A 25,420-nucleotide genomic window follows, 5' to 3' on the forward strand; every position below is an offset into this window, starting at 1 on the left:
CGCTCCCCGCAGCGCAGGGCCCCCCAGTGACCCCCATCCCCGCTCCCTGTGTACAGAGCCCCCTAGTGACCCCGCCCCGCTCCGTGCAGCGCAGGGCCCCCTAGTGACCCCGCCCCGCTCCCCGCAGCGCAGGGCCCCCTAGTGACCCCCCGCCCCGCTCCCTGTGTACAGAGCCCCCTAGTGACCCCCCGCCCCGCTCCCCGCAGCGCAGCGCCCCCTAGTGACCCCCACCCCGCTCCCTCTGTACAGAGCCCCCTAGTGACCCCCCGCCCCGCTCCCTGTGTACAGAGCCCTCTAGTGACCCCCACCCCGCTCCCCGCAGCGCAGGGCCCCCTAGTGACCCCCTGCCCTGCTCCCTGTGTACAGAGCCCCCTAGTGACCCCCCGCCCCGCTCCCCGCAGTGCAGCGCCCCCTAGTGACCCCCACCCCGCTCCCTCTGTACAGAGCCCCCTAGTGACCCCGCCCCGCTCCCCGCAGCGCAGCGCCCCCTAGTGACCCCCTGCCCTGCTCCCTGTGTACAGAGCCCCCTAGTGACCCCGCCCCGCTCCCCGCAGCGCAGCGCCCCCTAGTGACCCCCTGCCCTGCTCCCTGTGTACAGAGCCCCCTAGTGACCCCCGCCCCGCTCCCTGCAGCACAGCGCCCCCTAGTGACCCCCTGCCCTGCTCCCTGTGTACAGAGCCCCCTAGTGACCCCCACCCGCTCCCTGTGTACAGAGCCCCCTAGTGACCCCCACCCCGCTCCCCGCAGCGCAGCGCCCCCTAGTGACCCCCCGCCCCACTCCCTGTGTACAGAGCCCCCTAGTGACCCCCGCCCCTCTCCCCGCAGCGCAGGGCCCCCTAGTGACCCCGCCCCGCTCCCCGCAGCGCAGGGCCCCCTAGTGACCCCCACCCCGCTCCTCTGTACAGAGCCCCCTAGTGACCCCCGCCCCGCTCCCTGCAGCACAGCGCCCCCTAGTGACCCCCGCCCCGCTCCCCGCAGCACAGCGCCCCCTAGTGACCCCCACCCCACTCCCTGTGTACAGAGCCTCCTAATGACCCCCTCCCCGCTCCCCGCAGCGCAGCGCCCCCTGCTGAGCCCCCTTCCTCATTGCAGCCCCTGGGATTGGCTCAGATAGCCACCACCTACCGCGTGATGGCCTGCAGCAAGCGCCCACTCTGGGCATGTCCCCTTCCCTGCCCCTCCCCGGGGCCCCAGCCCTGCCCACACCCCACTCACCCTGCGTGCCCACCAGGGCCACGGCCACCTCCGAGGGGCTGCGGTAGCCAGTCAGGAGGCTGTAGTACTGCGAGACCTCCTGGAAGCTGGCTTCGTTCTCCAGGCTGAACACAAAGACCACGGCATCCACCCAGCTGGCAAACTGTGTGTGTGGGGGGGAGAGAGAGCGGGAAAGGGGGTTGGCTCTCTGTGCCGGGGGCAGGAATCCCCAACACAGCACCAGGGAACCCCCGCCCGCCCCCGCCTTGATGCCAGACCCGCGGGGGCGTCTCGGGAGTGGAGACACCGGGAGCCAGGGATCAGCCGCGGGAGCATCCAGTGCCCTGCGTTACCCCACCCCCCCCAGCTGTGGCTGATCCCCCCCCTGGTCCTCCCCCAGTGGTTACCTTGGCATCCGGGGCACCCCCTTCCTCTCGGATCAGTAACAGGTGACTCTGCCCGTCCACCACCAGTTCCTTCTTGAACTGTCCGCCTGGATCCAGAGAGAGGGGGAGAGAGCAAGCGCTGAGCACGGCCCCTGTGCCCGATGGCCCCTGCCTGCCCGCGCCAGGTGTGATGAAGTGGGACCGTTCTTAATGTTTCTTCCGAATAGTGTGGGGGTGCCTCAGTTTCCCCTAGGCAGTTCTTAAGTATCTAGGGAGTGGGGTAAGGGTGTATGATCATTGCAGAGCCCTAGAGGGCAGGTGTGTGCAGGGGTCTGGACACAGAGAATGGCCGACACCCTGTTTCCTGGCAACTGATGGCCTGGGCCCTTCTCCCCTGCAAGGTGAGAGCTAAAGGGTTGGAGAACAAAGGAATCAGGTGCCCTCATGGCCTGGGAAAGGGACAAAGCCCAGAGGAGGAGGGGCTGGAGAGAGTTTCAGTTTGGGGCTGACTACATGGAGTGAAGGGCAGACGTGGTTGTCTGGCTCACTGCCCCCCAAAATGGACCCAGCTGAGGGGTCCCGTTCTCTGCACCTACAAGCTCTGTGTTAGACCATGTGCCTGTCGTCTAATAAACCTTCTGTTTTATTGGCTGGCTGAGAGTCACGTCTGACTGCGGAGTCCGCCTGGGCAGACTCGCTGTCGGAAGCACAGAGAGGGGCAGGGGAGGCTGGCGGCTCTGGGGTCAGCCCCAGGAAGGTGGAGCCGGGGGAGCTGTGTGTCCTGCAGACAGGCTGCTCCCAGAGAGGAGACTTCCCCAGAGTCCTGCCTGGCTTCGTAGGGAGCAGTCCCAGAGCATCGCCCGGGGACTTCGTGACACCAGGCTTAGCTCCCTCCCAAGCACAGGCAGCCTCATCCCAGTGCTCGGGGGAGGCGTTTGTTTGGGTCACAAAATCAGCCCCCGAGGTGACATAAAGCTCAAGTCACTGGCCTCTGCTCAGAAGTCCTAGCAGGGGGCTGCGGGTCGGGAGTGAGGGGCACCGGCAGAGCTGTGGGGAGCCCAGGGCTGGGTAGCAGGGGGCTGTGGGTTGGCAGTGAGGGGCGCCGGCAGAGCTGCCAGTGCCATGCACCCCCCAGCAGGGTCGGGTCTGTGGACTACGGAAGCAAAGAGGACATTGGAGGCTGAAGCCTCCTGGACCCAGGCCCCGTGTGTGGACGGGCCGGGGGCTCATGGCTGCAACTGCCCAGTTGCTGGCCCTGGTGACTTAGCCTCTGTGTCTAATCTGGGCACATTCGGGCTCTGGGCAATGGCCGGGGGGAAGCTGCCACCAGCTCTTCGTGCCCAGCCTGTCAGCTGTGCGGGATTCAATCGGGGCCATTGTCTGCAGCTCCCTCGGTGCCAGCAGCTGGCCCAGTGCCCTGCCCCCACCCCACCCCCGGGCCTGGGGGGCTGGCAGCAGCTTCCCATTGGGAGAACGGAGGGGTGGGAGATGGGGATCCACCGAGCCAGCCAGGGGGGCCCAGGTGGGACAGAGCCAAGGCTGGGTGCTTCCCACAATGTACCTGATGGGGCCCTCTCACCTGGGGCTAGCGGGGGAGGAGGGGAGAGGTCAGGGTGCCCAGCTGGGACATGCCCAGTTAGGAGAAAATCCAGGTATGGCAAAAATTAGGCTGACGGGCACATTCAGACTCCGAAATGGGCACGGTCTGGTCATAGTGGCAGGATCTGGCCGCAGAACCAGCACAATCTGGCCATGGAACTGGCAGGATCTGGCCATGGAACCGGCACAGTTTGGCCGTGGAACCGCCAGGGCCTGGCCACGGAATCGGCACAGTTTGGCCATGGAAGCACCAAGATCTGGCCACGGAACCGCCAGGGCCTGGCCACGGAACCGGCACAGTTTGGCCGTGGAAGCACCAAGATCTGGCCACGGAACCGCCAGGACCTGGCCACGGAACCGGCACAGTTTGGCCATGGAAGCACCAAGATCTGGCCACGGAACCGCCAGGACCTGGCCACGGAACCGGCACGTTCTCCGCTCTGCTGGCTGGATGCCCAGGCCCGAGGGAAGAGTTGGATTTACCGCCCCCGACATGCCCCTGATGGTCTCTGCAGGGCCCTAAAGGAGCGGAGCAGCCCGAGGCAGGGCCAGACCAGGGTGGGCCCCCCTCCCCGCCCTGGCACTCACTCTCGGCTGGCTCCAGGCCCAGGTAGGAGCCGGTGAGGAAGCGATGGACGAGGGCCGACTTCCCGCTCTTCATGCTGCCCAGGACGCCCTGGGAGGCCAAAGGGCAGAGGTCATGGCAGGCCATGCTCAGTCCTGTGCTAGACAGTGCCCCCCCGTCCCCCCCGTCCCCCCCACTCCAGTCACGCCCACTCCCCCACAAGCACAGCCCCCAGGGGTCACTGGCCAAAGTGTTGAGCCAGTGCCCAGCCCGCCCCCCTAGGGGGAAGGAGCTCCTCTGTGTCCGGGGGCCCCATGCACCCCCAATCCCTCCCCCAGCCCCCATGGGGCGGGGGGGGGGCCCAGGGCTCTCTGCTGCCCCCTGTGGCTGGGCTGGGAGCGCCACGTGTCCTGGAGCAGGCCTGGGGTGGCATCCGACTCCACAGCCCACCCGGGCGCAACCCACAGCACAAGTCACGGGGCCTCTGAGCTCGGGCACCTGAACCAAGGCCAAATGTGAGCTGCCAGGCTCGGTGCCATGAGGCATTAAGGGTGAAATGGGCTAGCAGGGGGCTGCGGGTGGGGACTGAGGGGCACCAGCAGAGCTGGGGGGGGCAGGATCCCAAGACTGGGGGCTATGGGTAGGGATTGAGGGGCACCGGCAGAGCTGGGGGGGAGCCCAGGACTGGCGGCTGCGGGTCGGGATTGAGGGGCACCGCAGAGCTGGGGGGAGCCCAGGACTGGGGGCTGCGGGTCGGGATCGAGGGGCACCGCAGAGCTGGGAGGGGGAGCAAAGGGCTGGGCTAGCAGGGGGCTGCAGGTTGTGATTGAGGGGCACCAGCAGAGCTGTGGGGGGGACCCCAGGGCTGCAGGTCAGGACTGAGGGGCACCCAGTGGGCGGGGGGGGAGGAAGCCAGGGCTGGGGGATGGGATTGAGGGGCACTGGCAGAATGGTGGGCAGATGGCGGGGAGGGAGCCAGGGCTGGGGGTCATGATTGAGGGGCACCCGGTGGGCGGGGGGGGGAGGGAGCCAGGGCTGTGGGTCGTGATTGAGGGGCACCCAGTGGGCGGCGGGGGAGGGAGCCAGGGCTGGGGGTTGGGATTGAGGGGCACCCAGTGGGCGGCGGGGGAGGGAGCCAGGGCTGGGGGTCGGGATTGAGGGGCACCAGCAGAACGGTGGTGTGGGGGGGACCCAGGCCTCGGGGTCAGGTCTCACTGCCATAAATCCCATGTTTCCGTACGTCCCGCTGCTCGGTGGCTGGGGGGGGCGACGAGACACCTACCAGTCTGAGCTCCGGGATGGAGCGGCTGAGGGTCCATTCCTGGCTGTTTGCTATGGCCTCTGAGGAGAGAAAGAAAGGGGGCATGAGACCCACGGAGATGCCCGGTGGGCCAGGCAGCTCAGTGCTGGCTCCCGCTCCCCCCGGCTACAGAGCCCCAGCCCGCTGTGATAAAGGGACGGACCCGGCTCTGAACCACCAGGGAGTTTGGGGCAGAGGGCTCGGATCCCGCCATGGCACCGGGTCCCCCGGGCAGAGAGGCGACGGTCATCAGGGCCAGTCTCCCAGCCACGCGCACCAGAACAAAAGGCAGCTCTGTGCGCCCTTGCGGTAGGGCGGGCAGCTGCCAACCGGCCCTGGCAGGAGCCGCGCGGGGGCAACGCCACCCCGGAGGAGAAGGACGGGGCCTGAGGGAGCGAGCGTCGCAAGGGGACGGAAGAGGAGGTGACGGTGGGAGCACAAAGGGCTGGCATGAGCCAACGGCAGGCCTGGGCGAGTGCGTGGGTCCCAGCCAGGTGCCAGTTCTTCCACGGAGCCAGGCGGGCACCGTGCATTCCTAGTGCAAAGGCCTTGAGCCCGGAGTGATGGGCACGTCTGAGAGAGAGACAGATGGGGTGTATGGGGATAGATAGATGGAGGAGTGGAGGAATGGGGGGTGTGTGTGTGTGTGTTTAACCCTTTCCATGCTGCACGTCTCCCGAATGCCCTTGCTCTGCCGGGCTGATCGTTCCATTAACGCTTATTACTGTGGCCTGAGCCCCGTTTCCCGCAGAGCTGCCCCGAGACGGATCCGCTGGCTCCTTCCCGCCCAGTCCCGCTCCCCGGCCGGCTGGGCCGCGGACGCAGGCCGTGGCTCGCGGTTGGCTCTGTGCCGCTGACAGACCGACGGGCCCCACTTCCCCTGCTGCTGATGCATTGCGCTGCGCCTGGGGGAGGCTGGCTCCGCTTGATGTTTCACGGCGCCTTGGGCAGCTGGTGGGTGCCAGGTCTGCGGGGGCGGGCCAGGGACGGATGCATGAGCAGCCACTCAAGACCACCCTGCCGACCTGAACAGCAGCGCCTCCCCGAGCAGGCCAGGACGCGGCTCCGGGTTCACTCGGGGCTGGAGTGACACGGAGAGAGACAGGGACGGGAGCAGGGGCATTTACATCGAGGATCTGAGCGTTGTTGGCACCCGGGGCCCGATCCTCCCCTGCCTCTAACCTTGGGCCCAACACTGCACTCTGGCGTCTTTACACCAGCCAGACTGGTGCAAAGGGGCCTTGAGGCAGGCGCCGGGGGTCCGGATCAGGCCCCCTCGGTGCGTACCCAGCTGCCGTCATCCAGTGCTGCCCTGGCCAACGGGGCACGCCGCTCTGCTTCGGGAGCAGTTCCCCCGTGCTGCGGTCAGTATTACCCCCCACCGCTGGGGAGGGGGGAACGGAGGCAGGGGAGAGGGCTGTGCCAGCCTGGGGACGGCAGGGCCTGGAGCCTGGGTCTTTACATTGGAAGCTGAATGGAGCCACGGGGCGCCCGGACGCGGAGCCGCGGCACAGAGAGGCTATTTACACACAGGCCTGGCTGCTCGGGGAGACACTGGGTTATTGAGCCCTGGATGACAGAGGCACGGATCAGCGGCTGGAGAGCGGCGCGGGAAAGCGACCGGAGCAAAACTCCATCGCGGCATTTACATGAGGGGTCCCCACGGCCCCGGGATCTGCCACCACGGCACCACCCCACAGACCCCCCCGGCTCCGGACGCAACAGCGTGGACGTGGTCCTGGGCTACACTGTGCATACTGCCCCATATACACTGCTGTGCATCACAAACACGACAGATACCAGCCCCATATATACCCCACTGCCCCGTATAGCCCAGCATGGATCCAGGACCCAGTCTCACTATATGTACTAGCCCCATATATACGGCACCCCTCCCCATGTAGACCAGCATGGATGCCGCCCCTGTGGAAAGCGAGGGCGGCATCCACCCGGTGCTGTGTCTGGCTGGATTTGACTCCCAGTGACGGGGTCTTGCCTGCGAAGCAGACAGCTGGGGGGCAGGGGGGGGTGTTAATGTCCTTTCTCTGCCGGTTTGCCCCAGCCCAGGGTCTGGGCTCCAGGGCAGGTGACTCTGGGGCGACTCTGGGCCCAGGCGGCCGCCGGTGGGACAGGCCCTGCCACGGGCTGCGCCCAGCCGGGCTCCACGGCACCGCACGGCGGAACTCGCTCCGTCTCTCTGTTACCATGGAACTGTTGCTAAGCAACAGTGCCCAGCGCGTTGCCGAGCGACCCAGAGAGACAAGGGCCAAGGCTACAGGCCCGCTGGCTCTGGATTCCTGGAGCTGAGGGTGTTGCCTGACAGCCAGATTCCCGTGGGTGCAGCCACGCTGGCCGCTGGCCCCACGTTGGACGGCTTCCAGCTGGTGCCACCCCACTCCAACCAGCTGAGAGCCCCGCCACCCCCACCTAGGGGCGTCTCTCACTCATGCCCTGGCCCCTGATGGAGGATGCTACCCGACCCTCCTAACCTCCTGGTCAGGCACGTCCGTGGCTATCTTGTCGGGTTCCCATATGGTTCCCAGCACCACCTGATCTGAACACCTCACGCTCTTCAAACCCTCCATCCAGTCCCGTTCTCCCCCCCCCCCCGGTGAGGTATGGGGAGTGTTATCCCTGTTTTTAAGATGGGGAAACTGAGGCACAGAATAGCTAAGTGACTTGCCCGAGGTGGTAGAGCAAAGGGCATCAAATCCGGCTCTCCGAAGCGCCCTCACCACTGGGCCGGCCCTCTTCTCCAGGGAGGACTTTTTCAAAGGCACTCAGGAGGAAGAGCAGACCAAGCCCCAGTGAAAGCCAGTTGTGTGCCTAACTTCCTTAGGAACCTCTGACTATCCCAGTGCTGCAGGGACACAGGGACAGATGGGGAGGGCGGGCAGGAGACCAGTAAACTGCCCCCCATCCATCGTATCAGGGAGACACCAGAAAGCAGGGGCAAAGGTCTGGGTTAGCCGAAGAATCCAGCGAGGCTGTCTCTGCCATCCGCCCTCCTCTCCCCCCGCGGCTGCCTTGACTCAGTGATTGCCTGGTGCCGTGAGTCACAGCGACAGGCTTGGCTCTCTCTGCCCCGGACTGGTGCCATCATCTCGGATTGTTATGTAAGTGCAGCTCGAACAGCCACCAAAGGAGGTCGCTTGCCATGGCCCCCCGAACACACCGACGACGGGACTCTAGCCCAAAACTGAGCAGACACAACCAGCGTGGGCCTCCTTGGATGCCCCACGCTGGCAAGGATGCAAAATCTGGATTGCTCATGGCCTGCCCCGAAGCTGGGAAGCTACTGGGGTTCAGAGCAGAGGCGGGGAACCCCTGGGCTCCGAGTATTCAGGAACCACCAGCCCTGAACGAGGCAGATGCCCCGACCTCTCAGTTAGGGGCTGGACGGGAAGCCTGGATCCCGGGAAGCGGCCAGGCCAATCCTCAAAGAAATCATGCTCTTGGGTAGCTCCTGATGCCCCCCACTCAGACCCACACTGCTCCCTACGGGCACATGGCACCAGCTCTGCACCCTGCCCCCTTGCCCAGGCCTCACGGGAGACGCTGCCCCCTGCTGGGGACACAGTCACATGTGAGGGATTGCGGCCTGCGATAAGGACTGGGCCGGGGCAGCAGCAGGGACCGCCTGCAGCAGAGCAGGGAGCTCGGGACTGAGCCTCAGACGCTGCCCCCCCCGGCCGTGCCCAGATGGCAAACACAACGCCAAGCTTGCAGGTGGGGGGGAGGGAGGTGGAGGGAGGGCAGGCAGCCCCCCTCCCCCTCCTCCCTGGCACATGGCCCTTGGGTGACAGCATCAAACGGGCTGGGAGAAGCCACAGTCTGGCACCTGCAGGCAGCCACTGGATCGGTCGCGCTTGGCTGGGCGCCTGACAAGTGTCACTGAGCTTTCCCCTGACACAACCCGCCCCCCACCCTTAGTGTTAACGAAGGAGAATCCCAGCACCAATTAGAGCAGGACCATGGGCAACAGCACAGTGAACGCCCTTCGAGGTTTCTGCCATGCAGCTTTGCCGGGGCTCGGAGGAAACCAGTGCAGGGCAGGCTGCCTGGGGTTGATCCCGGGGCTGTACATCACTTTGGGTTGGAGAGCTACAACCGCCCCGCTTCCTTTTGCACCACTTCAGCCACCGTCTGTTTGCTCCCTTGTCTCGACAGCCCCCCCAGAGAGAAGCACCCAACATTTGCTGGGCTCTTCTGATAATCCAGCCGTGGGGGGGGGGTCACCCCGGGCTATTCAGGTGCCTCGAAAGGACCTGAGCTCTTTTGAAAGCCTGGCCCCAGATGAAGTGCTGGAGAACTACGTCACAGCCGGATGGGTCCCGCCAGCCAGGACTTTCCCTGATGCCCTTTGGCTCAGCGGCATGCCGCCACCTGGACCCGTGGCAGCCAGACGGGACCTAATTCTCCTTTGCCCCCGGTCGGGGCAAATCGCTGCTTGGTGGATTCGGTCTCCCTTTGCCCTGAAGGATGCTCGATCGGGGCCCCGCCCTGGAAGCCGGGCGTGCACGTACCGGGCTGGGCAGCGCGCGTGCAAAGTGTCCGTGCAGCACTTCAAAGTCGTGCAAAGAGGCGTGTGCACCTTTATCCGCGACAGGGAGCAAAGGGGCTGCTGACCCCCCCCCTCCCGCCCCGGCAGGCCTTTCGTAAGCTATTGGAGCAAGGCTCAGCCACCGTATGGCTGGGCACATCCTGCCTCGGCCCTAGTAACAACCCTCCCCGGCTATGACATCACCCCTCCCCCAGCCTGATTGGTGCGGAACCGCTCAAGCAGCAAGTCAGCTCCCGCGACTGGGGCAAACTCAGCCGCCGCGATTGGCCCGGCAGGTTCGGCATCTTGCTCCCAGCAGCCGCCAATATCTGCTGCGCGGTGGGAAGAAAAGCCCAGCATGCACCTGGCCAGCGGGGCACTGCTGCACGTGGGGCGGGGGCTGGGATTCCTTCCTGACCCCCGGGGGCCGAGAGATCAGCGTAGGCCCTGGAACGTGAGAGCTGACTGCCCCAGCCCCCGGCTGCCAGGGCTGCAAGACAAATCTGATTAGCAGGAAAGGAATTAGCCAGCTGGCTTTGAAAGCCCCCGCCCCCAGCTCCAGGTCCTCATCACAGGGCGAGCTGGCCCTTTAAGGGGAGCAGGGATTTATCCCCCTTCCCAAGTGAGGGGAGGGGCTCAGGTCAGTCCCTTTAGGGCCAGAGGGCCTGCAGGGATCAGGCGACACCTGGCCCAGGTGTGGCTGAGCCCGCCTCCCCTTAAAGGGCCAGCTCACCCTGTGACAGTCCTAAGGAGGGATTCAGAGCAGTGGTCACGGGCGGGAGCCGAGGGCTGAGGGCAAAGCAGGGCTCTTGCTCTCCGGAGGATGCTAAAGCCTGAGATACGGCCATGGAATTTAGGCACCTAACTCCCACTGAAACCAATGGGAGTTAGGCACTTACATACCATTGAGGATCTAGGCCTTCATCTCTATTGCTCTGGGATAGCCGGGAAAGAAGGCCGTCCTAGCCACTCGCAATCTACGCCCCTTGGGATGGAGGGCAGGGGCTTGGCACAAGGGCACGGAACCACCAGCCACGGGCAGGGCTGGGGAGACGCCGCCGTGGCTGGAGGATGATCCGTGCCAACGGTTCCAGCTTGGGCTCTCTCTTTCTGTCGGGCCTGCCTGCTGTCTCTTTGGGGAAAGAACCATACTGCACCCAGGGTAACGGCCCCAATCCCCGACTAGGGTCTCCTGGCACAACCACAGTTCAGAGAGATAATGACTGTTGGCTGTGGTACAGTGCCCACCTCACAAAACCCATTGCCACGCTGGGCATTGGGCTTGTCAGCTGCTTCAGCAGGGAGCACAGAGCGAGCTCCCCTCTGGAGCCCGGAGAGGGTTCCCCAGGGCTGAGGGATATCGGCCGTGGGCGGTTTGGGTAACTTACACTGGCGCTGCCCGGGGCGTCCCATAGTGGGGGCTTGGGCCCAGATCCTAACAAGGTATTGAGGTGCCTAATGAGGATCTGGGCTTTGGCCCTCCAAGGTGGCCAGGCTGGCACTGAGTTGAGACCAGAAGGAACCAGTGTGGGCATCTAGGCTGACCTGCCAGAGGCTCTTCCCCTGGGATTCCTACGTCCAGCCCATATCTGGTGGGTGAGCTAGAACATGTTCCCACCGAGGCTGAGATTCTCCAAAAGCAGGTCGGGTACCTGCTGACACCCCTTGGCTCCAACACCCAGAGATTTCCAAAATCCCAGCCCTACCTAGCTCCTCCCAGAGCCCTCGTTCCAGCAGACGCACGGTGCTGAGGCGAGAGAAACAAGGGAATGAGCACCTGACAGCCCAGACCTGTTGTGTGTCTCCCCGCTGTGCCCCCACGGGCAGGCAGCCAGCGCCCCATTACGCCCCAAATGCTGGAGCTGAGCTCCCCTGTGCCGGGAGGAGGAGGGGCACCGCCATGCGATGTGTGTGTGGCTCTGTGGCTGATGGAAGCCAACAGCTCCCTCGGTGCCACGGTGCCCAGACAAAACACCTTTTTAATCCCCCTCTGCAATCCCTTCCCCGCCGCGCGCTCTGTCTGTCTAGGCCTCCTGCCGGTCGCTTCTCCCAGGCTGCGGCGTTTGAAATGCCAGTCAGCGGAGATCAAAGGCAAGCCTGGCTGTTACAGAACCGGCGTGCCACGGGGACGCCGTCCCTGATTAGCACCCCCGCTGCGTGGAGGGGGAGCCGACGCAGGGCATCAAAGGGACTGGCGCAGGGATGCCTGGGCGTTCATGTCTATATGCTGGATCTGCCAGGCAGGGATGGCCAGGTCCCTGTCGCCGCATGCTGTGTGCCCGCCGGGACATGGCACGAACCCCCTGGCTCCCTGCCTTCAGGACAGGCCAGTGTCCCCCTCTGCCAGCAGGTAGGTTGTGCCGCAGAAAGCCTTCCGGAGACCAAGGCCTGGCTCTGCTCTGCCCCCTTGTTCACCCAGCCGGGTCGCCCGCCTCATGCTTCTGTGCTTCTGATTCCCTCTCGTTCCTCAGCCTCAGGAACAGCTCCCCGGGGCCGGGCAGGCGGCTACTGATACGACCCGTTTGGGCTGGAAGGGGCACTGTACGTCTTATTAACCCGTCGCTGCAGGGAACCAAGGGGCAGTGAGGTCTAGTGGGTAGAGGCTCTCCCCGGGGTCTAAGGACACTTGGGTTCTGTTCCCAGCCTTCCCACTGCCTTTGGGCAGGTCACGACGCTGCTCTGTGCCCCAGTTTACCTGCCTGTACTAATGGGGGTAATGATATTTAGCTCTTTTGTAAAGTGAAAAAAAAACCTGCCCCGTGCCTCAGTTTCCCCTCCCACTCTTAGCCATCTAAACCATGAGCTCTTGGGATCAGGGAATATCTCTCAGTCTGTGTTTGTACAGCACCTAGCACAATGCTCCCCCCCTCCACTAGCTGTTACCGTAACACATCTAAATAACGCTAGAGGAGCACTTCCATGCTCAGGCGTTTTCACCAAAAAGCCCAGCTGAGCTGCCCTGGACTTTTCCTGCATTTGCTCGTCACGGGAAGGGAGGGTGGCCTTCTTTAGCCCTAAACAAGGCCTTGGTTCCTTCCAGCCTAGGTGCTCCCTGTTTATCACCATGGTGCTGGGAGGTGCTTAGAAGCTGCCCTCAGCTGAGTCACCTTAGATCCAAAGCCATTAAAGCTGACGGGTGGCCATGAGAAGGAGCAATTCCAGCCAAGGCAGTAGCCCCGGGGCAGGTCATAGCAGAGCCGTGTGGGCTGAGGGGTCTCCGTGGGGCAAGGAGGCAAAGGAAGCCAGGAGCAGGAGTTGTGAGCAAGTCGCAGAGAGACAGCTCTCCTTGGGCACAGAGCCTGCCGGAGAGCAGACCTGGGGATTTCTGAGCAAGGAAACGGCTTGCTGTGGTTTGTCCCGCTGCGTTCAGGGACAGGGGACTCTGTCCTGACTTGGAGCATCGGCCAGGCCCAGCAATTGGCTGCACGGCTCAGGCCAAAGGGCTAACGCTGCTGGTCCTGCTTCACAGGTGAGCCCAATTGCCTCATCCCAGCTCTCACGAGGGACAGAGCCCCCGACTCCCAGTCTGCTGCTCTAGCCACTAGCCTGTACTGCCTCTACAGCCCTTTGCAGTCCGCCCCACGGAGGCTGCTGCAATGGAGAATGGACTGCGGAAAGCCACCGACAATAACCCCCTCGGCCAGGAATTCAGGGACCGCGCCGCCCAGGATGGCCAGAGGGCTGATAGGAAGGTGTTTAATAAACACCAAGAGTTCTCCGTGATTGCTAATGAGTTGCTCCGATCGGGGCTCAGGGACCAGCCTCCCTGCAGATGGGGCTGGAGAGGGAAGAGTCCTGTTAGCTCAGCCAGGCCAAGACTCGGCCCCACACCTGAGCTGAGTTTGGAGGGTGCTCAGCTCGCCCCCCCGCCCCACCACCGGCAGCTGTGGGCATCGGAGCCACGCCAGGGACGAGAGGAGCCTTGGGCCACAGCAGAAACGAGGTGTCTTGGGTTTTTGGCAGTGAAACCTCACAACCTGCAACCTAACACAACAGCAAGTGGCTGGGTCCATTCCTGGCCCTGCCACGCCCCTGCTGGGTGACCTGTGGCAAGTCGGTTCTCTGTCTCAGTTTCCCTTCTCACGCCTTGTCTATTCAGACTGTGAGCCCTTCAGGGCTCGGACTGTCACGAGCGGGGCCCTGCTCTCGGGTGGGACCTTTGGGTGCTACCGTACTACGCACGCTAAATGCGAGGCAGGGGTGCAGGGCGGAGCTGGACTCTGATCCCTGTGCCCAGAGAGATCAGCATTTGGGAGCCTCACTGATTTCAGTGGGCCAGCTTGTGGGCTAAGGCCCTGCTCCATAGGAGCAAATGGGGTAAAAGTCTGGCTCCCCGGCCCCCCAACTTCTCAATGGGATTGTGGGGGTGAGGTTTCAACATCCAGCTCAGGTGGGTGGGGGGGTATTTGTGAACTGGCCCCATAAGCTGCCTGTCTCTGGGCGGAGAAAGGCACTTCCGAGACACAAAGCCAGGTGATGATGGCTCGTTTCAGAGATGAGAAATAATAATGGGCTTCCCACGCTGAATCACCAGTCAGGCAGCTCATGAAGACGCCGGGATCTGCCAAGCGGCGAGACCACAAACACACCCGATTGCCCACTGAGGTTGGAGGCAGTTTCCCAGCATTGTCTCCCGGCCCCAGGCGCCAGGAACTCATCTGGAAAGGAGACGCCCCGTAACCTGGTGCTTGGACTCCGATAAACGCTGTGGAGAAAGGCACCTGGAAAAGCAGCAAGGCCTCAGGACTCCTGGGTTCTGTAAGTCCCAGTTTGCCCTTCCTGGGTGACCTGGGGCAAGTCCCTTCCTGGCTCCGTGCCTCAGTTTCCCCTCCCGCCCTTCATCTATTTAGACTGTGAGCTCTGCAGGGGAGGGGCTGCCTCTCGCCCTATGTCTGTGCAGCCTTGATCAATGGGGCCCCAAATCTTGGTTTGGGGCCTCTAGGTGCTACCGTAATGCACCAGGTAGCAGCACAGTGAGCACAGGACCCGGGCGGCTCAGGGCCTCTGCAGAAAGGTCTCAGGAGCGGGAAGGCTGAGAGCAGGGCTGGCATAGGCAGGTGACATGCAAGCTTCCCACCCCCCCTCTGCCAAGGGGCATGACTCCTGTTCTGCAGCCAGGCCCTGGGCTCCCCACACCCCCAGCTCCGCTGGTACCCCTCAATCCCAACCCCCAGGCCCCTGCTATCCCAGCCCTGGGCTGCCCACATATACACATCTGGGCTCATGACCCTCTATTCTGACCCAGAGCCCCCTGCTTCCCCGCCCCATGCCTCAGTTTCCCCTCCCACACCTTCTCTATTCAGACTGGGAGCGTTTCAGGGCTGGGACTGTCTCTCTCATCAGGAGGCACGTGGGTTATCCGAGCCCACAGCAAGGCCCCAGGTCGGGGGGTGGGCGGGAATGACTGCGTCAGTACCCAAGGCTGGCGTCGCTAATTACGGCCTCGTTACCAGAGTGACTGTGAACCTAACCAAGGAAGCAACGCCCCTCCCCAAGGGGCACAAATCCACTCCCTCTCCCCAGCCCCTGAGTTTATCTGACTGGCTCCAGCATCAAGGTTCCCATCAGGGCGGGTCTCGGAGACCAGACCCTGCCAACTCAAGCCAAGCCTGCTGCATGGACGCCCCTCGCAGGGGCTGAGCCAGTTTCCTGAGACGGCGGGTGAGCAGCTGGCAAGGGCCGGAGCGTGACGGACCATGGGGACCCCGGCACAGGCCAAAGCAGATCGAAACTCCTGCCCTGCTTTCATGGCCTCTCTGGGCCCTCGCTTGGCTGCAGATGAGCTGCGGTGCCCACTCCTCTTCCTCGTCCAGCCGGCTTGTGCCACACTTCCATGCTGCCCTTCACCGTGGCATCTACCCCCCCGCCCCCCCCCCCCCGTTCTCATCACGTGGCTGGATCTTTGGAGCGCTAAGGAAAGCCATCATCCTCCAGCATCCTTGGGTCCTCTATCCCCCGTCCTCGGGTCCTCACTGACTCACACCCAGATCATGGCCCACCCTGCTTTCTCCACACCCTTCCTGCTTCACCTCCCCCCCCCCCCACACTGTGTCACCAGCGGGGTGCCAGCATGCCCTGGCGCAGCGGATAGGACAGAAGCACCCCCTAGCCAGGCATGGAGCCTTTCACAAGCCATTATACTTTCTGACGGGGGGAAAAAAAACAACCAGCATCATGTCAAATTAGACTCAAAACCCAAATTGTGAAGGAACAAATCGAAAGGGAGCCCAAGGACGCCCATGACAGCTCTGGGAACAGGAGCAGGCATCCCTGCCGCTGGGGGAGGTCTGGCCTGCTGCTCACGACAAGCAAAGCAGCCACAAAGGGGTGGGAGGGGAAACTGAGGCAAGGGGTGTGTGGGGAGGACATGCCCAGGACCAGAACCCAGGCCTTGCTGTTATTTCACTGCAGAGGCTGGGGCAGTTCTAAGTCCCATCACCGCTGAGCACCTCAGTTTCCCCTCCCACCCTTTGTCTATTTAAACTGTGATCTCTCTGGGACATGGACTATCTCTCACTAGATATGCGCAGTGCCTGGCGCAACAAGGCCCTGAGCTCACTTGAGGCTGCTTGGCGTTACCGCAGAATAACCACACAGAGCAACGGATCTGAGACCAAACCATCGGGCTCGGGAACATCAAGGCGCTTCCCTTCACCTCCCTTGGCTCCCCCATCCCGCCGCCTGTCCCTGCGGCCCCACAGAAGAGGCCGACGCAGAACGCACGGCCGGGGAGATCAAGGTTAATCATGGGTCATTTCACTGCCTGGGAACTTTACTCCCCTAGCAGAGTTCCCACCCCTAGTCCTGCCCCTCCACCCGCCCTGCTCAGCTGCTGCCCGCGCCCGCCCCTCAACTGCCCCCCGCCCCAAGGCTGCTCCAGCCCTGCTGGGCATCACAGACAGATACTGAGGGGCAGCCAGCGAGAGGGGAAACTGAATTTCAGGTGAAGTTTCCTAGCAGCAAGCCATCTCCAGCTGGGAGGTAAAGGCCAGGGAAGGGGCAGCGACCCAAGCCAGGCCAAAGCCCTGGGGAACGCCCTGCAGGGGCAATCCAGTGCGGGCCCCAGGAGAGGGCGTCAATGGAAACTACACGGTACTTCCCAGACCTGGCTTCTATGGGCCAGATCCTGGCTGGTGTAAACTGACATCACCCCACTGAGGTCAGTGGACTAGATCCCACCCCCTGCAAAAATGGGGGAGGGTCCAACCCCAGGTGCCCCCTGAAAATCGGGGCATGTCGCAACTTGTGTCCTCCCCCCCACCCCTGCAATCAGGGCACGTTGCCCAGGTTCCCCTTGCAATAGTGGTGTGCCACCCTGGGCTCTCCCCTGCCATCGGGGCACGCTGCCCCTGGTTCCCCCTGCAGTTGAGGTGCGCCACCCACAAAGGGTGCTCGGTTCTGTCTGGTGCCAGATTTCATGCCAAGAGCTTGGCTCAGCTCCCGTGAGCTGCCAAGCGGCTTCCTCCTCAAGCCCAACCTCCTCGAGAGCCCGCGACGCCCATGGAAAATGCCCCCGGGGCGCTTCACACGTTACAGATGCGGCTCAGCAGCAGGTTCCCCTGCTTCGGCTGGCGCTCGGGCAAGGCAGCTGTCAGAGATGCTGGATTGAGGCCGGCCATGGCTCTCCCGGCTTCCACCAAAGCTTCCCCAATTTAACCCCATCCAGCCAAGGAGCCTGGTCTCTGGTCTGACAACCCAGCTCCTTACCCAGCGACGGGTCCCCGCAAAGGGGGTCCCCACAACTGCGAGGGCTGAGGGGGCTACAGCCATCCACAGCTCCTGTTGCTGCAAACAGCTGTCTTCGACACTCCAGAGCGGTGGGCACTAAGCCGCCCCGGGACGCCGCCCCAGGGGTCACGGAGAAATAGCCAGGGGGTTGAATTAAATTCCACGGCTTTGGGGGGGGGGAAATTCCACTCCGGGAAAGCAAAACCATTCAGAAATTCCTTCTGTAAGACAATCCCAAAACACCAACCCCCCAAACCCTGTGTTTTGGGCCGAGCAAAACATCCCACTCGAATCAAAATGTTTCATTTCGACATCATCACGGGAAAGCTTCCTGCTCAAATGTTTACAAGGCAAAAGAAATCTCTCCACAGCACCGAGCCATTTGGAAGGGAAAATTCCAACCCGCCCGTCCGAAAAACGTCGAAACAAAATGTTCCGATCTCGTCAAACGGCAGGTTTGCCCTTTCCTCCCCCGCCAAGGAAATCGACACGTTTCTGTGCAACGTTTCATCGCCGACCGTTCTGCTCGGAAGCCGTCAGGAGCCAAACTCAGGTGGGAGGGACCCCATTCCTTTCGAAGAGGGAGGGCAAATAGCTGTTAGAACAATTCACCAGGGCTCGCTCCTGGTGGATTTGCCGTGAGCGGCGATTTTAAAACCAAGGCGGGATGTCTTTGCAAATTTACAAATATGCTTTTTATAAAGCTGTTTTGTGGAGGTTTTTTTCAGTGTTTCGGGAAGACTGTCCAAGGGACAGGGAGTCAGGACGCCTGGGTTCTGTCCCCAGCTCTGGGAGGAGAGTGGGGCCTAGTGGTCAGAGATCCAGAGGTAGGGGGGCTGCATTATCGGCAGACAGGAACCAAGTATAATATTGGCTCTAGGAATTCTTCTAGGGATGGGCCATGGCCTGTGGCATCCAGGAGGCCTTGGAATCTGGGAATCTACAAAGGTATTTTCCGCTGGAAAGACATTCCGTTGGAAAATTCCCAACCCACCTCCCAGATGGCGGCCGCCACTCCACAGTGTCACCTTGGGAGGAGGAAGAAGCTATCTCGGCTTCTACCCATTTCAGTGTTAGGTATTTCCCTGCTCCCTAGGGATGCTCTCCAGGGAGCAGTCCGGCTGCCCTCCCGGGACTCGAACCCTGGTCTGAGACTACTGTGTTCGCACGCGAGGAGCTCAGCAAATTGTGTGACGGCTCCGCTGGCCCCGTGCCCACCTCCCACTTCTGCTAATCGCCCAGAGAACGCAGCGAGGGAGGGGGCCACGTTGGGGGATCCAGGAAAACGGGGAACAAAGGGAGTGAGAAGGTGCAGAACCCCCGTTACAGCCAGGGGTGCGTGTTCGCAGAAACCAGCATTACATGAGCATCTCACATTTGCTCAGAGCCTGGCTGCCAGCCAAGACAGCTTTGCAGCTACCTAGCGCTTTGCCTGCTGCTGCCTTCGGTGACACCCCCTCACACACACACACACCCCTGATCCATGGCGGAGAACATGCTCTCCGGCAGGGCTAGATCAGGCCCACGTCCCAACCTGGCTCACCTCCCGGCCTGCCCGACGGCGGGGCGGAGGCGGGATGCATGAGCCTTGACATGGCACTTGGCATTTGGCTGAGAACCACAGCCCCTCCAGTCCTCGGAGGGGAGGGCATTCCCCGCTCTGGGCAGCCCCAGGCCGCTGGGCTTTTCCAGCTCACTGCCAGGGCAGGGGCGGGGGGTGGGTACAATCCTCCGGGAACGGCTTTGCAATTCCAGAGGATGAACAAGTCTTCAAGACAGCTCCCCAGAGGAGGGATCTGGCTCCATCAGAGCCAGGCTGATTCAGCCATTGCAGCCGGAGGGAAAATGGAGATGTCTGGGACCCGCTCCTGCCAGCGTCCGTTCATGCAATTCCTTCTCCCGGGCACCAGCAGCTCGGTCATTTCCTACCTGAGCTCCTGTCTGTTACACACCAGAGACTGGGGATCTGTTCTAGATCTCTCACGTGTTTCTAAGGCATGGAGTTCTCCGACCTTTCGGGATCTGAGCCAGAAAGACTCAGGGCTTGTCTACAAGGAGCCATGGGCTGCTCCAACTCTGCCGGCATAACTCCCCGTGTGAACCCTCGACAGTGGCTTTAATCTGGAGTAAGTGCTCCACTTCAGAAGCTCATAATAATAGAAAATCATTCTATTCGGTCCATATGCCAGCCCATGCCCATCACCCTGGCCTCTGAGTCTGACAAGGGGCCTCCTTTATCCCACCAGAACCACAGACATAGGGAATATTTTAATGAAATTACATCTCTGTTTAGCTTTTCCTCCCCCTTTCTATATCCCAGCTTGCTGTCCTGGAAAACAGGCTTTTCTGTTCCTCTTCCACACTGCGGTTCTTCCCAGCCAAGCCCATCTCTCTACCCCACAGATAAAGGCTCCTGAAATATTTGAAAAACAAAATTTGCAAATACACGTTTTATAAAGCTGTTTTATAGGGTTTTTTTCAGTGTTTCAGGCAGGCTGTCCAAGGGACAGGGAATCAGGACGCCTGGGTTCTGTCCCCAGTTCTGGGAGAGGAGTGGGGCCTAGCGGTCAGAGATCCAGGAGCCGGCGGGGCTGCATCATCAGAGGAAAGGAACTAAGTACAAGACAAGCTCTGGACCAGTGCTGCCCTGCGCTGGGGCTTCTCCTTTACGGATGTAGGGCTGGGTTGTGGAATTAAAGTCTAGCAAGGAGGCCCACACGGACATGCCGCATCCCTGTGCTGCTTGAGCGACCTGCGGCCAACTGGGTTGTTGCCTGGAGGATGAGTGTGTGTGTGTGTATTAACCCTTTGCTCCTCCACAACAGAGAAACGGTTGCGTGCTGGTTAACCCTTTGTGCTACCCCAAGGCCCTGCGGCTCTGTAGCACTCTAACCCTGATGCGGCAGGAGTGGCCTTGGGCTCACCCGGCAGAGCGGCCCGCGATTCCCGGTTGCTAAAACGCACCCGCCAATCAGCTTCCTGGCCGGATTCATCCTTCATGTTGCAAAAAGGATCATTACAAGCGCAGCCCCGCCTCGCCGCTGGAAAGTCCTTTCCCTGCCCTCTGCCTCCGGCCGTATCCCATGTCATACAGGCCGGGCTAGGACCCCACTTGGCTCCCATCACAGACGTTCAGAGGGTCAATCCAGGCTGCCCCTTCCAGCCCTGGCAATTCCCACCTTGCTCCTGGGAGCTGATTCTGCGTCCCTTTCCCACGGGAGACGCTCGGCAAGGGGAACGGATGCTCGGTACCCACCTCCCTGCCAACGGAGCGTTTCCTAGGTGATCCCTCGCCATTTCACCGTGGAAATTTTCAGTGGCAAACACGGACGGGGGGGGAGGGGGGGCGGTGGAGGATGTGGGGAGAACGCTCCTGGTTTTGAGAAGCATCTCTGAGCAATCAAAGCCGCAAAATCATAAGAACGGCCATACTGGGTCAGACCAAAGGTCCATCAAGCCCAGTATCCTGTCCTCTGACAGTGGCCAATGGCAGGTGCCCCAAAGGGAATGGACAGACAGGTTATCATCAAGTGATCCATGCCCTGTCACCCAATCCCAGCTGCTGGCAAACAGAGGCTAGGGACACCATCCCTGCCCATCCTGGCTCATAGCCATTGATGGACCAATCCTCCACGAATTTATCTAGCTCCCTTTTGAACTCCGTGATAGTCTTGGCCTTCGCAACACCCTCTGGCAAGGCGTTCCAGAGGTTGACAGTGCATTGCGTGAAAAAATACTTTCTTGTGTTTGTTGTAAACCTGTTGCCTATTTATTTCATTTGGTGGCCCCTTGTTCTCGTGTTATGAGAGGGAGTAAATAACACTTCCTTCTTCACTTTCTCCACTCCAGTCATGATTTTATAGACCTCTATCACATCCCCCCTTAGTCACCTCTTTTCCAAGCTGAAAAGTCCCAGTTCTATTCATTTCTCCTCATACGGAAGCCGTTCCATACCCCGAAATCCTAGCACCAGAGTCTCCGGGGGGACAGCACAGCCACAGGCTAAAACCCTGGGGAGGGTCACATATTCGTCAAAAAGCAGCAGGTCCCACTGTCTGGGACAGTTGCATTAATCAAGGGTTAATAAATGCTGAGCAGATGTTTCAATAAATGGCTAATCCATTGTCGTAGAGTCCACTGGGTCAAAGGCCCACCTAGAATCCGCCCTGCTGGGTGTCTCACCACCCCTAACCCGCGCTGCTCATGCTAACCACGTAGGGACCAGCTCGTTGGCATGTGTTTGTGCAGCGCCCTGCACAGCGGGGCCCTGGTCTCGCAGCTGCAAGACTCGCCCCACATTGGCCTTTATTAACCCTTTAGCAGCAGTGCCTTGACTCCAAAGGCCCCCGTAAGCGGCAGTTTCTGAGTTCACGTCCCCGCTTGGTGACCCCCTGAGACACCTAATGTGGTGGCTCTTGGATTTCCACAGTCTCAGAAACCCGCCTGCATGATACCGGTCAAAGCGTCCTCCTCTTCTAGGCAGATTCCCCTGGAGAAACTGTGGGAGGACCAGGCTTTCTAAGGGGGTGCATCCTTAACCAGAACCCCCCATCTCCATGACTGACACACCCAGAGTGAAGGCTCCGGGCTCCATCACACCCCAGAGCGGAGCTTCTGGGGGTCCGTGCCCAGGCTCGCATTTGGGACTGGACACGCAAAGTTCCATAACACAGATTTTCCGGTAGCCCCCCTACCCCATTGCCTAAGGGACGGGTCTGCGTCATTCTCGGCGGAGCTGTGGTTTTACTTTGCCCATCAAGAGCCTCCTTCGCCATGGATCTCCGAGTGCCGAACCCTCATCAGTGGCACCTCCCCAAGTGGGGACTGTCACCCCCATTTTACCAAAAAGGAAACTGAGGCACAATGGAGGGATGTGACTCACCTGCGCTCATTAGGGAAATGTGACAGAACCCTGGCTTCCCAGCCCCTCCTGCTCTAACCACTAGACCCCCCCCCCACCTCCTCTCCCAGAGCTCAGAATAGAACTCAGGAGTCCTGGCTTCCAAACCTACCCCCATCCCAACCACTCCCACAACTGCAGAAATAATTCAGCCCCCCGATCCACTCCCTGCTCCTCGGCTTTCAAGGCATCCCCCCCAAACTCCTCACCGTACCCCCTCCCCTCCACTGCCCCCTCCCCAGGCCTGCAGCCATACTTACTGGGCGAGGACTCCTTGGCTCGCTCGGGGCTCAGCAGTTCCCGGCTGCCCAGGCCCAACCCGGGCCCGGGGTGGGTGGGGGTGGAGGCCGGGCTTTTTGTGAAGATGCCGCTGATGAACTTGAGCATCTTGCGGTCCCGGGTGGAGGCCCGGCCGCCCTCGCGGCCCCGCTTCAGCCCCACGCCGGCCTCCGAGGGGCAGAAGCCCGAGGCCGCCGGGCCCTCAGAGTCCAGGAGCAGGTCGCTGTTGTCCAGGGTCTTGCTCTTGCCTTTGCGCGGGGACAGCTTCACCCTGGCGGTGGCCCGGGGGGCCGCCTCCCCACCGCCCTTAGGGGCCCCTTTCATGCGGCCCTTGGCCTCACTCTCCGGCCACGACAGCCGGTTGCCTGGGCCCCCCTTGTGGGCACTTTTGCTGGCCTTGGGCTCGGAGCCCATCTTGACACCGCTGGTGGTCACAGTTTTGAAAGGCTTGTTGCTGACCAGCCGTAGGCGCCGGCTCCCGGCCGCTGGGTGAGGCGAGGAGGCGCCAGAGCCCAGGTGGGAGGACAACGAGGAGCCCCCGGCTCGCCCGCCACCGCTGCCCTCGGGTGCTCCGGGCGCCCGCACTTCGGGGCAGCCCCAGCTGGCATGGCTCAGCAGCAGCCTCCGGTCTGGAGCCACCGCACTGGAGGAGCAGCTGGTGGTGAGGGCTGGCAGATCTTCCCGGGAGGTCTGGCTCCTCTCGCCTGGCACCTCCAGGGTCTCATTCACCCCCGGAGTCTCTGGGGCCACAATGGCTTCTGGCTTTGGGGGCACAACCGGGGCAGCTGGGAGCAGTGCAGCATCCGGCTTAGGGGGCAGAGCTGGGTGCAGTGCAGTGTCTGGCTTAGGGGGCAGAGCTGGGTGCAGTGCAGTGTCTGGCTTAGGGGGCACAGCTGGATGCAGTGCAGCGTCCGGTTTAGGGGGCACAGCTGGGTGCAGTGCAGTGTCTGGCTTAGGGGGCACAGCTGGATGCAGTGCAGCCTCCGGTTTAGGGGGCACAGCTGGGTGCACTGCAGTGTCCGGCCTAGAGGGCAGAGCTGGGAGCAGTGCAGTGTCCGGCTTGGGGGGCACAGCTGGGTGCAGTGCAGTGTCCGGCTTAGGGGGCACCGCTGGGAGCAGTGCAGTGTCCGGCTTGGGGGGCACAGCTGGGGTTGTTGCGTGCAGAGCGGTACCCGGCTTGGGGGGCACAGCTGGGGCTGCTGGGTGCAGACTGGTGCCCGGCTTGGGGGGCACAGCTGGGGCTGCTGGGTGCAGACTGGTGCCCGGCTTGGGGGGCACCGCCGGTGGCGTCAGGGTCAGAGGAGCCTCCGCTTTGGGATCCGGAGCTCTGGGGTCTTCAGCCGGGGCACCCGGGCCCGGGGCGCTGGGCGAGGCCAGCCCCGGGCCGGCCCAGAGGGCAAGCAGCCGGCCGGCGCTCTCCGGGGAAGGGGAGGGCGAGGGAACCGGGGTCCGGGGGCTGCTGGGCGACAGCTGCAGGAAATAGTCCCCGGGGCCGGAGCTGCTGGTGCTGATCCAAAGCGCATCCTGCCGGTGGAAGCTCCGCTCCTGCCGCTTGCTCTTGGCGCTTTCCTCCGCCCGGGGCCCCTCGCCCTCCCGGCGCGCCGTCACCCCGGAGAGGCCGGGGGCGGCCGGGCTGGAGCCGGGCTGGGGGGCTCCATCTCCCGCCCCCGCCTTGGCCTGCTCCTCCGGCGGCTGCACGGACTCGAGCTTGACCAGGGTCAGGGAGATGAGGTAGGTGGTTCTCCGCTGCAGGCTGGCCCCTCTGCTCATGGGTGCCCGGGGGAGCGCATCTGCGCCCGGCGCTCCTCGCCTTCGCGGCCACCGGGCCGGCTGCGCCGAGAGCCCCTAGCGGGGCGTCGATTCCCGGGCCCGGCCGCTCCGCGCGGCCCGGCGAGCTGGGAGGCGGCGAGCGCAGGAGAGACGCGCAAGTCCGGGCATCCCCCTCCGGCCGCAGCCACTCGCGGCCCGGCCCCGCCTCGGGGCGCAGCGGGGCTCAGAGCAGCCCCCGGCGAGCGGCGCCCGGGCAGCCTCGGAGCGGCCGACCCCGCGGGGGGCTCCTGGCTCTGGCGCTGCTCCGGGGCCCCCCCATGCGTCCTCCTCCTCCGGCGCGCAGCGGCAGGTGCCCCCCGTCAGGAATCGGCCATGGCGCCGGCCGGGCGCCGAAGCCAGGACCCAGCCCCCGCCTCCCCCTGCGGGAGCGCTTTCGGGGCGCGCTGTCGGAGCCAATGCCGCGTCCCCCGCTGCTTGCAGAAGGCGGCGGGGGTGCGGGGTGGGGGCGGGCGCGGGGGCGGGGGCGGGGGTGTCCGCAGAACCGCGGGGCCAGCGGAGGGGGCCCCCCGGGCGGAGCGGGGCGGCCGCGCCCTCGCGGGTCGTCGGTCCGGAGACTCAAGCCCCCACCCCCGCCGAGGGAGCCGCCAGCCGCCGATGGGGACCCGGGGGAAGCGAAGGAGCATCTGAGAGTTGGCACCTTGGAAAATCCAACAGCCGAGGCGTGAGGCTGCCGGCTGCAGAGGCGCGGGGAAAACCTGGGCTGGATTCCCCGGCTCGGGAATCCCTGGCCCCCTTCCCCGCCCGCCCCGAGGAGTCAGTGGGGGCGCCTATGTGATAGCCTGGCAAAGAGGGCACCCCCGGGGAGGGGGGTGACCCAGTAGGGTGACAGCGCTGGGCCAAGCTCAGAGGAGCAGCTGGAGGGGGGCACCGCGTCTGGGGGAGCGGGGCGGAGGGTGGGGGGGGGGGGCTGAAGGGAAATCTGTGGGGCAGGACGTAGCACCCAGGGGAGCGGCCCTAGCAGATCGGAAGCCTGCCTGCTGAACAGCCACCCACCCCTCTGCCTACCCGTCTCGGGCTCTGGCTGTCCAGCCCACCAGCACCTCCCACCCAGCTACCTGTTAGCCTGCTCTTCTTATTACTAATGTTTATTTGCGTT

General features: G+C 63.0%; 1 protein-coding gene across 4 annotated transcripts in view; it reads right to left on the minus strand.

Moving 5' to 3' along the window:
- AGAP2 (ArfGAP with GTPase domain, ankyrin repeat and PH domain 2) overlaps positions 1 to 25,028 on the minus strand; it is a 39,586-nt gene extending 14,558 nt beyond the window's left edge. Inside the window, exons 1-5 of one of the 4 annotated variants that reach the window (XM_073318625.1) lie at positions 22,476 to 25,028; positions 5,027 to 5,085; positions 3,768 to 3,855; positions 1,602 to 1,687; positions 1,216 to 1,357 (exon numbers count right to left, since the gene is read on the minus strand). In XM_073318625.1, coding sequence (XP_073174726.1) covers positions 1,216 to 1,357; positions 1,602 to 1,687; positions 3,768 to 3,855; positions 5,027 to 5,085; positions 22,476 to 24,264 — 2,164 coding nt within the window. In that variant the 5' untranslated portion in view covers positions 24,265 to 25,028. Of the gene's footprint in view, positions 1 to 1,215; positions 1,358 to 1,601; positions 1,688 to 3,767; positions 3,856 to 5,026; positions 5,086 to 5,207; positions 5,219 to 22,475 lie in introns of those variants that run through there. The other 3 variants (XM_073318626.1, XM_073318624.1, XM_073318627.1) reach the window with 3 other exon arrangements.
- Between the last annotated feature and the right edge of the window lie 392 nt (positions 25,029 to 25,420).

This window comes from Lepidochelys kempii, chromosome 20 (genome assembly GCF_965140265.1).
Source record: "Lepidochelys kempii isolate rLepKem1 chromosome 20, rLepKem1.hap2, whole genome shotgun sequence".
Lineage (NCBI taxonomy): Eukaryota > Metazoa > Chordata > Testudines > Cheloniidae > Lepidochelys > Lepidochelys kempii.